Source organism: Vicia villosa, unplaced genomic scaffold (assembly GCF_029867415.1).
Source record: "Vicia villosa cultivar HV-30 ecotype Madison, WI unplaced genomic scaffold, Vvil1.0 ctg.002987F_1_1, whole genome shotgun sequence".
NCBI classification, from domain to species: domain Eukaryota; kingdom Viridiplantae; phylum Streptophyta; class Magnoliopsida; order Fabales; family Fabaceae; genus Vicia; species Vicia villosa.
In genome coordinates, this window is record NW_026706083.1 from 56,964 (window position 1) to 68,259 (window position 11,296).

Below are 11,296 nucleotides of genomic sequence, written 5' to 3' on the forward strand. Positions count from 1 at the left end.
CTCTCTTAATTCTTATTTATAAGATTAATAATTGAAGGTGGAGAAAAACACAAGAAAGAGGGGGGTTTGAATTGTGTTCTTTCATATTTTACTTTCTCTTTCTATAAATATTTTCTTTCTTCTTAGTATCTCATTTTCTGGATATGCTTAAATCATTGTTGCGGAAGCATGTTCTAGATAACACGGCATAACCAATGAGATACTTATTCAATTTAACTTCTTAACTACATCAGAACTTCTGACTACATCAAGGACAGTTCTGAAGATAATCAGAGTGAATGTTCTGAGTTAAATGAAAGATGCAGAAGATAAAAGACACATTCATTTTTATCCTGGTTCACCTTCTCAATAAGGCTACCTCCAGTCCACCCTTCTCAGGTGATTTTGCCTCTCCCAAACGAGGACTTAATTCACTATAACCAATATGATTACAACTGCACGATCAACTGTCGTGACTGACTTCCTGCACAAGCTACCCCGCGAGTGACTAACCCTAGATGATGAACCGTTAAGTGATCTTAACAAGATATAACGTTCATCAACCTAGTAACCCTGCACAAGCCAACTGCTTGTGACTAACGCTGCACAAGCCAACTGCTCGTGACTAACAACCTGAATAATAAACCGTTCAGGGATCTCCACGAGATATAACGTTTATTAAGTCAGAAACCTCTAAGACTCAACTAGTCCTAGACCTCTTGAGAAATTTGACCCAACTGGTCTCTCAAGAAACTGTTACAATGTAACTTCAAATGATAGTGTTTAGGATTACTTGTATAAAGCATTAATCACGACTGTGATATTTCATTACTATTTAGTACAGAATATTTGAACTCAGAGATTTGGTCATTCTTCAGTGCATGAGTTCATTGTGATGTGTTGGTGTTCTTTTGTATGTATCAATTCTTTGTTTGATGTCCACACCCCACACACTTGAATGAGTGACTTTGAGTATATATATATATATATATATATATATATCTTCAGATTTTTTTCACGTTTAATCTTGGTTATTGGAGAGAGCAATAAATGCTTGCGTGTTGCTTTTCATTTTGTTTTCTCCAATGAGCTGCATGTGGATAGCTTCTTAAATCAACCTTGGGAGTTGCCCTTTTTGAGTGTTGCAGCCGCCTTGCTAATGATTATGTCTTTAACAGTATCTTTCTTTTTTGAATCAGACTTCATGGTCTTCTGTTCAGCTTGGAGTATAGCTTTTGTTTCAGTGTGTTTCCAGCGGTTTTGGTGCTTGATCAGAAGTTTCTTTAAGACTTGAGCATTTTTGCATTTGTTCATATTTGTGCATCAAGTTCTGATGGAACTTGTATTGAATCATCTTCTGAAATCAGAAACACTTAATTAGAGTACCACATTTGCTTATACAAAATTTATTTACCTGTTATCATCAAAACACTACAAATATGATTAGAACCTAACTATATTAAAAGAAATAGCAGTGAAATTTTCTTTTTATCATAAATAACCTTACACATTAGATGAAGTAGAGAGTATAAAGCATAATGAAAGATATTGTGTTAGGGCACTTTTCACCCACTTTGTAATGTGAAGTTGTTCTCAAGTTTGATTAAACTCACAATTTGTGAAGGAATCATTTGTTGATTAGAAAGGAGAGTTTGATTTGCAACAACCATGCAGGTTAGATTCTCACTTATAATCATGTTTCTTTCATCCAAGTTTCTTTGAGGCATTTCATCAAACATCATGAGTACAGACTTAAAACAACATAACAACACAAATAGAAAAACAACAAAAACAAGAAATCACACAAACAAGAATAACACAAAGTCACAAATAAGAGGGACACATATTTTATGACAATATTTTTTATAAATGTGACACTTATTTTGAGACGGGGGGAGTAATAAACAATTTTATTTCCTAATAAAATTTTGTTAGGAGCAGAAATTCTGTAGCACCGACTCCTCTAAAAAAAGTGTGTTTGTGTTAGTGTCGGTGTCTGAAATCGACACCGACACTTGTGATTACCTCTCATTTATTTATTTTTTAAAATTATTATCGGTGTCGATGTGTCACTGTCAATGTCGTGTTTCTGGCTTCCATGCTTCATATATCGATGATGCCAGACTCCAGTTAAGAGGGATGCCATGCAGTTTCTTAATGATTTTTACACTTCAATATGGCTTCTTTTGTTGGAATTCGAATTTATTTAGTAGTCTAATACTCTAATATACAACAAAGTAAGAAGTTATAAAATCTCACACATTATGGTACAAATTTGAAAGAAATGGCGTAAAGATCATTAATATATTAAAACAGAATCCACACTTAGCCTCAAATTTTGAATAAAATCTCGTCTAAATAGTTTGTAATCACATTATTTTCTTTTCTCTTTTTAACAAATATTATTTAATATATTAATTAATATTTAATATTAATTACTCCAATTCATTATTCTATCTTTAATTTCTATGTACTTTAACTATTCAATCAACAAAAACTACATAAAAAAAATTTCTCGCATACAAATTTATTCATAAGTCGTCTCGTGCATCGCACGGGGTCAAAGTACTAGTTTAATTAAAAGACAAAATAATGTTTCAAAAATTAGTATTAGTTAATGTAGTAATATTATATATGTCATCTTTAGAATTTGGAATATTTCTCCAAATATATTCAAGAGAACCAAAATACAAAAAATTGTAAATTATAGTCTATTCAAATGTGTCTGCGAAAAAATCTGTTAAAAATAGGTACAAACAAAATGAAAGAATAATCCTGATATGATATGAATATGAATATGAGTATGAATGAATCTACTATTTTTTAATCCTTAACCAAATGACTCTCCTCTAATTTACCTTGATGATGATGATGATTATGATAAAGATAAAACATATATGGCAACATTTCTGATTGAGTGAACATGAATGAATAAAAAAAATAATTCACCTTGTAATTTAATTTTCTTTTTTTCATTTTCAAATGTAAATGGTGCAATGAATATAATTATCAATTTCAACTTAATGACAATACATGATATTATTTTATGAATTAAATCATCAAGTGCAAATTGATTCACTTGTTCCTTGTTTCTTGAATTCAATAATGCCATGGTGATGATGCAAATGGTTAATGTGATGTATGGACGGTTCATTATCATGAATTTTGTCCTTTTCTTTGTGAATATTTGTTGACTTTTAAATTGACTTTTAAAAATGAACAAAAAGATATGATGTACAAATTCTAAGCAATGGTGAACTCCATTGATGAAAAGCTTGAACTACTAACAATCAATATGAAAGCGAAGAAGATTAATGGAGAAGAAGGTGATTTTGTTATTCATTGTTTGGGCAATCAGTTACAATTGTTACACTATATATAGTAAGCTTAGAACTATAACTAACCTAACTGAAAATATAACTAACAACCTAACTAGAACCAATCTAAAAGGGACAGCTGACATTAGTCTAATTCTTCTTCTTTATTATCTGTTACCCCCCCTCCCCCACAAGCTTGAGGTTGGTATATATCTACCAAGGCAAGCTTGGACAAGCAGTTGAAAAAAGGTTTAGGGCCAAGGGCCTTTGTAAACACGTCTGCATCCTGTGCATGGGAAGGAACTGGCAAGAGGCGCATGAGACCGGCCTGAAGTTTCTCACGGACAAGATGACAATCAATGTCCAAGTGCTTAGTACGTTCGTGAAAAACCGGATTGGCTGAAATATGAAGAGCGCTTTGATTATCACAGTAGAGGACAGGAAGACGGGATGGTTGTTGTTTGAGATCTTGGAAAAGAAAACACATCCATTGAAGCTCACGGGTAGCAGCAGCTAGTGCTCGATATTCAGCTTCGGCGGATGAGCAGCTTACAGTCACTTGTTTCTTTGATTTCCAGGAAACTAACGACTTGCCTATGAAGAAACAATAGCCAGAAATAGATCTTCGTGTATCAATGCAGCCACCCCAATCAGCATCACTAAATCCAAGGATTTGTAGTTCAGAAGAATGAGAGAGAAAGATGCCACGAGCGGGAGACCGCTTGAGATATCGAAGCACGCTTAAAGTTGCTTTGTAATGTGATTCAGTAGGGGCACTCATGTATTGACTGAGTTTCTGTGTTGCAAAAGCAATGTCAGGACGTGTCATCAAGTAGATTAAGCGACCAACAAGTCTGTGGTAAGCAATCACGTCAGCAAAAGCTGAGCCAGTGTCATGTGACAAGCGTGTGGAAGTATCCAAAGGTGTTGAGACAGGTTTACAACCAATGAGACCTGCGTCTTTCAAAAGATCTAAACAGTACTTGCGTTGACAAAGAGTTATCCCAGAGGAGGATCGAGCCACTTCAAGACCAAGAAAAAATTTCAGTTGGCCCAAATCCTTTATACGAAAAGCTTTGTTCATAGCTATTTTCAAATCATCAAAAACCTGTAAAGAGGTTCCTGCAAAAATAATGTCGTCCACATACACAAGAAGTGTTGTGAAAGATGTGGAATCAAGTTTAATGAAGAGAGTATGATCAGCATGGGCATCAACAAACCCCTGAGAATGAAGAAATTTGGTAAGTTTCTCAAACCATTGTCTACTTGCCTGTTTTAGCCCATATAGAGATTTGATAAGCTTGAATACTTGGCCTGGTTTAGAAGGAATAGCTCCTTGAGGTATCTTCATGTAGATTGCCTCATGTAAATCCCCATGGAGAAAGGCATTATTAACATCAAGCTGATCTAAATGCCAGCCATGGATAGAGGCTAGAGCTAGTAATACCCTGACTGTAGAAAGTTTGGAAACTAGAGAAAAAGTTTCAAAATAATCAAGGCCTTCAGTTTGAGTGAACCCTTGAGCGACCAACCTGACTTTGAATCGTTCTGTGGTACCATCCGCTTTCCTTTTAATCTTGTAAACCCATTTACTTCCAATAGTAGATGTATTTGGGGGAAGATCCACAAATTTCCAAGTGTTGTTGCTATGAAGAGCAACAATTTCACTTTCCATAGCCTGAATCCACCTAGGATCTTTAGAAGCCATAGAATAGTTGGTAGGTTTAGTTTCAGATGCCAAGGCTAATATGTAGGCCTGATGTGATGGTGATATATTAGAACAAGATAAGTAGTCTTGAATAGGGTATTGACATGGAGAGGTAGTGATAGAACTGCAGATATAATCTTTCAAGTGTGCTGGGGGAGCAGCATTTCTGCTAGATTTTCTAAGAGCAATAGGGACAGGATTTGAAAGAATGTTATCCCTATTAGTCACAACATGTTGTGTGGAGTCATTATGTTCTAGAGGTTCAGATTCAACTGCAGGAGAGTCACTAGATATAAGGGGAATCTACCTGGATATCAGAAATGCTCATAGCATCATTTTGAATGCCAGGAACAATAGGAGCCAGATTCTCAGTATGAGAAGGAACATAAATTTGATGAGGTATCTCTGTAGAAGAATTAGCATGGCATGGAAATTCCATCTCAAAGAATTTAACATTTCTAGAAACAATGATTTCATGAGTAGAAAGATCAAGGAGGACAAAACCCTTCATATCTGACTTATAACCCAGGAAAGCACATTTCCTTGCTCGAGGGACAAATTTGTGTCTATGAGCTGGTAGAGTAGAGGCATAGCTAAGACATCCAAAAACTCTCAAAGAAGTGAGATTAGGCAACTCATTATACATTAGCTCATAGGAGGATCTATTGTGAAGCGGTTTTGTAGGGATTCTATTCATGATAAACACTGAATGTAACACTACATAGGACCGGTATTTCTTTGCCAATCCAGCCTGAAACATAAGAGCTCTACTTATATTCAGGCTTAAACGGATTTTAATATGTTACTTTTAACCTATTTGATAAATTTCGAAAAATTTGAACTCACATTTCTAAATTGCATAATAGAGCTAATATAAGTTTCCAATGCAAAAGAATTTACTGTAAATTTTTGTACTATCATTATCTCATCCTACAGTTCATTCAATTTGACACTTCTTGCAATTTTAATGTTATGCTTAAGATGTTTGATTTTGATATCAAACTCTCACATTGTTTATTACGAGACACTGAAACAAACAAAAAAAGTAAAAGTTTGAAGAAAAAAATTGCAACAACATTCTTCCGTGTGGAATCACGATCAATGACAATAATATGAGGCATACTCTCTAGATCCTTCAATAAATTATGACACGTCTCTAAAGCCTAAATAATATTGTTTTTCTTTTCAAAATCGATAAAAGCAAAGACAATTAAATATGTAATTCATATAGAAGTAACACCAAAAATTCAAGCAAATGTAATTTGTATTTATTGTTCTTATAAGTGAAATTTGTATCACCCCAAATTTGACTTTCGTCGATTATAATAATTATTTATGATTATTATGTGATTTATTCTGTTTATTAAATTTTGGTGGGTGAAATTCTAGCACTTGCAATACATGTCATTGATGATGTCCCAACATCTGATCATGATATCAAGACAAATGTTACAACATATGTGAACAGATAGAACAAAAAAAAAACAGAGTCAAACCAGACTGTAATTATGCAGACATAAGTTACATAATGATAAACATCACTCAACATAAATCACAATGTCAGGATAGATGTCATGACATCGCCTGCTGACAGAACACACTTTTACCAATTAAAAAATCATGTAGGATTAAATTGCAGAATGGTAAATAACACAATCAATTGTTAACCAGTTTGGTGCAACATCACCTACTCTAGGGGCTACCAAGCCAGAAAGAAAATTCACTACAATAGTATTAGTTCAAAGCCTAAAGAGTCCCAATTTTAAAATAATAATTTTTTATTTAATAGTATTATTAATATATGAAGTGTTTCTTAATAAATGTGGTCTATTACTACTTGTTATCATGATGAGTGCTGCTAACTACTAGTACTTATCAGCCCGTAATGAAAATGGACAAGGATTTGTACCTAATTCTAAAGTAGGGAAGAGTTCTATGAGGTCCTCATGTTAAAAATTATGTTCAAACTTATTAAGCCAAATTTATTGTATTATGCTTTTTTGATCAAATATATTTCTATATAGTAAGCAACAATTCATTAAATATACTTCTTATTTATTTAACATGTTTAAACCAATTAATTCTTCTATCCTAAAATAAATAATCTAGTTGATTAAAAGAATAAGAAAATTATAAAAACAAAAAAAGAAATTGCACTAATTTTTTTTATCATGTATAGATATATAACATATTCATCTTTATAATAAATATAAAATTAAAAATTAAAAATAGTCTCATCATGCCAACTCTATTGGTATCCGAGCAGAGACATCCGATTAAACTGAAGTGTGTTCGAATCCGCTAACATTTATTTATTCACCTTTGAAAGTGAAATTCTAACCATTATATTATTATTAGAAAATTTTTAAAAACTAATTCAAATAATATTAAATAGATTATACAAATAAATCATTCAATTTAAAATAGAATAAGTAACAATAAACTAGTTTTAAGTAGGGATGACAATCGAACCAGCTAATATCAGTAAAAACAAAAACACTCAGAACAAGTAGAGTAAAAACGCACAATATTGGATATGTACATGTGCATAGTTAATTACCACTAAAATAAACCTGTATTGGTACGTGTATGAATATCTTAGTATCACCATATTTCATAGTCGTCCATAGTCGTATAATATATATTTATGTATTTTATTTTTATTAAATTATAAAAAGTATATTTTTATTAAATTACTATTTATTTTAATATAATAATATAAGTATTTATTTATTTTATAATTCAATAATATAGCTCTTAATTTTGTTAATATTGTTCAATTTTAAAATAATATAATATTTTATAATTGATAAATTTATTTTCAATTACTATATGCTTAAGAACTTTCCAATGAAGTTTATAAATTAATCTCCCAAAATAATTTGGCCAGGAATTATTGGCAGAAGGTGCTCAAAAAATTGCAATAGCTGGAGTCCCTCCCATGGGATGCCTACCTTTCATGATCACAATGAATTCCCCTAATGCCTTCTCACAACGTAATTGTATCCAAAGATTTTCCTCTGCTGCTAAAGATTACAATCAACTCCTTCAACAAGAATTAAACACAATGCAGCTTCACCTCAATTCCTCAAATTCACCTGCAAAAATCTATTACATTGACATATATGAACCCCTAGCCAATATGGTTCAATCACATAAAAATTATGGTTTGTAAATTGTAATTAAATTTTCAAATTCATTTTCTAGAGAATAATGCAAGAAAATTTTATGTGGTAACATTTTTGTTTATATGTGGCAGGTTTTGAAGATATTAATAGTGGATGTTGTGGAAGTGGATATATTGAAGCAGCACTTTTGTGCAATAAGGGTTGCAATGTGTGCTCTGACCCATCTAAGTATATGTTTTGGGATTCAATTCACCCTACAGAGAAAGCATATCACAATCTTTTTTTGGCTTTCAAATCCACTATTGATTGCATTGTCAACAACTAGAATACATGTTTGAGTTCATGGCCTCTCAAACTTAACATTTTTTCTTATCTTTTTTCTTCAAGAAATAGTGTGGTGGATTTGTGTATGTGACACATACTCATACTATGTGTGTCATATAATAATATGTGATCAATATTGTGAATAATATGTTATTGTATTAAAATTCACTCTCTTAATTCTTATTGATAAGATTAATAATTGAAGGTTGAGAAAAACACAAGAAAGAGGGGGGTTTGAATTGTGTTCTTTCATATTTTACTTTCTCTTTCTATAAATCTTTTCTTTCTTCTTAGTATCTCATTTTTTGGATATGCTTAAATCATTGTTGCGGAAGCATGTTCTAGATAACACGGCATTACCAATGAGATACTTATTCAATTTAACTTCTTAACTACATCAGAACTTCTGACTACATCAAGGACAGTTCTGAAGATAATCAGAGTGAATGTTCTGAGTTAAATGAAAGATGCAGAAGATAAAAGACACATTCATTTTTATCCTGGTTCACCTTCTCAATAAGGCTACCTCCAGTCCACCCTTCTCAGGTGATTTTGTCTCTCCCAGTCGAGGACTTAATCCACTATAACCAATATGATTACAACTGCACGATCAACTGTCGTGACTGACTTCTTGCACAAGCTACCCCGCGAGTGACTAACCCTAGATGATGAACCGTTAAGTGATCTTAACAAGATATAACGTTCATCAACCTAGTAACCCTGCACAAGCCTACTGCTTGTGACTAACGCTGCACAAGCCAACTGCTCGTGACTAACAACCTGAATAATAAATCGTTCAGGGATCTCCACGAGATATAACGTTTACTAATTCAGAAACCTCTAAGACTCAACTAGTCCTAGACCTCTTGAGAAATTTGACCCAACTGGTCTCTCAAGAAACTGTTACAATGTAACTTCAAATGATAGTGTTTAGGATTACTTGTATAAAGCATTAATCACGACTGTGATATTTCACTACTATTTAGTACAGAATATTTGAACTCAGAGATTTGGTCATTCTTCAGTGCATGAGTTCATTGTGATGTGTTGGTGTTCTTTTGTATGTATCAATTCTTTGTTTGATGTCCACACCCCACACACTTGAATGAGTGACTTTGAGTATATATATATATATATATATATATATATATATATATATATATATATATATATATATATATATATATATATATATATATATATATATATCTTCAGATTTTTTTCTCGTTTAATCTTGGTTATTGGAGAGAGCAATAAATGTTTGCGTGTTTCTTTTCATTTTTTTTCTCCTATGAGTTGCTTGTGGATAGCTTCTTAAATCAACCTTGGGAGTTGCACTTTCTGAGTGTTGCAGCCGCCTTGCTAACGATTATGTCTTTAACGGTATCTTTCTTTTTTGAATTAGACTTCATGGTCTTCTGTTCAGCTTGGAGTATAGCTTCTGTATCAGTGTGTTTGCAGCAGTTTTGGTGCTTGATTAGAAGTTGCTTTAAGACTTGAGCATTTTTGCATTTGTTCATCTTTGCGCATCAAGTTCTGATGGTACTTGTATTGAATTATCTTTTGAAATCAGAAACACTTAATTAGAGTACCACATTTGCTTATATAAAATTTATTTGCTTGTTATCATCAAAACACTACAAATATGATTAGAACCAAACTATATTCTAACAATAACTATATTAAAAGAAATAGCAGTGAAATTTTCTTTTTATCATAAATAACCTTACACATTAGATGAAGTAGAGAGTATAAAGCATAATGAAAGATATTGTGTTAGGGCAATTTTCCACCACTTTGTAATGTGAAGTTGTTCTCAAGTTTGATTAAACTCACAATTTGTGAAGGAATCATTTGTTGATTAGAAAGGAGAGTTTGATTTGCAACAACCATGCAGGTTAGATTCTCACTTATAATCATGTTTCTTTCATCCAAGTTTCTTTGAGGCATTTCATCAAACATCATGAGTACAGACTTAAAACAACATAACAACACAAATAGAAAAACAACAAAAACAAGAAATCACACAAACAAGAATAACACAAAGTCACAAATAAGAGGGACACATATTTTAGGACAATATTTTTTATAAATGTGACACTTATTTTGAGACGGGGGGAGTAATAAACAACTTTATTTCCTAATGAAATTTGGTTAGGAGCAGAAATTCTGTAGCACCGACTCCTCTAAAAAAAGTGTGTTTGTGTTAGTGTCGGTGTCTGAAATCGACACTGACACTTGTGATTACCTCTCATTTATTTATTTTTTAAAATTATTTTCGGTGTCGATGTGTCACTGTCAATGTCGTGTTTCTGGCTTCCATGCTTCATATATCGATGATGCTAGACTCCAGTTAAGAGGGATGCCATGCAGTTTCTTAATGATTTTTACACTTCAATATGGCTTCTTTTGTTGGAATTCGAATTTATTTAGTAGTCTAATACTCTAATATACAACAAAGTAAGAAGTTATAAAATCTCACACATTATGGTACAAATTTGAAAGAAATGGCGTAAAGATCATTAATATATTAAAACAGAATCCACACTTAGCGTCAAATTTTGAATAAAATATCGTCTAAATAGTTTGTAATCACATTATTTTCTTTTCTCTTTTTAACAAATATTATTTAATATATTAATTAATATTTAATATTAATTACTCCAATTCATTATTCTATCTTTAATTTCTATGTACTTTAACTATTCAATCAACAAAAATTACATAAAAAAATTTTCACGCATACAAATTTATTCATAAGTCGTCCCGTGCATCGCACGGGGTCAAAGTACTAGTTTAATTAAAAGACAGAATAATGTTTCAAAAATTAGTATTAGTTA

At 32.3% G+C, this 11,296-nt stretch overlaps 1 protein-coding gene across 1 annotated transcript; it reads left to right on the top strand.

The window, feature by feature from the left end:
* The first annotated feature begins 7,861 nt into the window (after nucleotides 1-7,861).
* Nucleotides 7,862-8,624, top strand: LOC131640169 (GDSL esterase/lipase At5g45960-like). Its single transcript, XM_058910577.1, has 2 exons — nucleotides 7,862-8,171; nucleotides 8,264-8,624. The coding sequence occupies exons 1-2, from the start codon at nucleotides 7,946-7,948 to the stop codon at nucleotides 8,455-8,457; spliced, it is 420 nt and encodes a 139-aa protein (XP_058766560.1). The 5' UTR covers nucleotides 7,862-7,945; the 3' UTR covers nucleotides 8,458-8,624.
* The last annotated feature ends 2,672 nt before the right edge of the window (nucleotides 8,625-11,296 follow it).

Coding starts and splice junctions, on each gene's coding strand:
- LOC131640169 (XM_058910577.1), top strand. CDS start 7,946: ATGGGATGCCTACCTTTCATGATCACAATGAATTCCCCTAATGCCTTC. Junction 8,172..8,263: donor TCAATCACATAAAAATTATG/GTTTGTAAATTG, acceptor TATATGTGGCAG/GTTTTGAAGATATTAATAGT.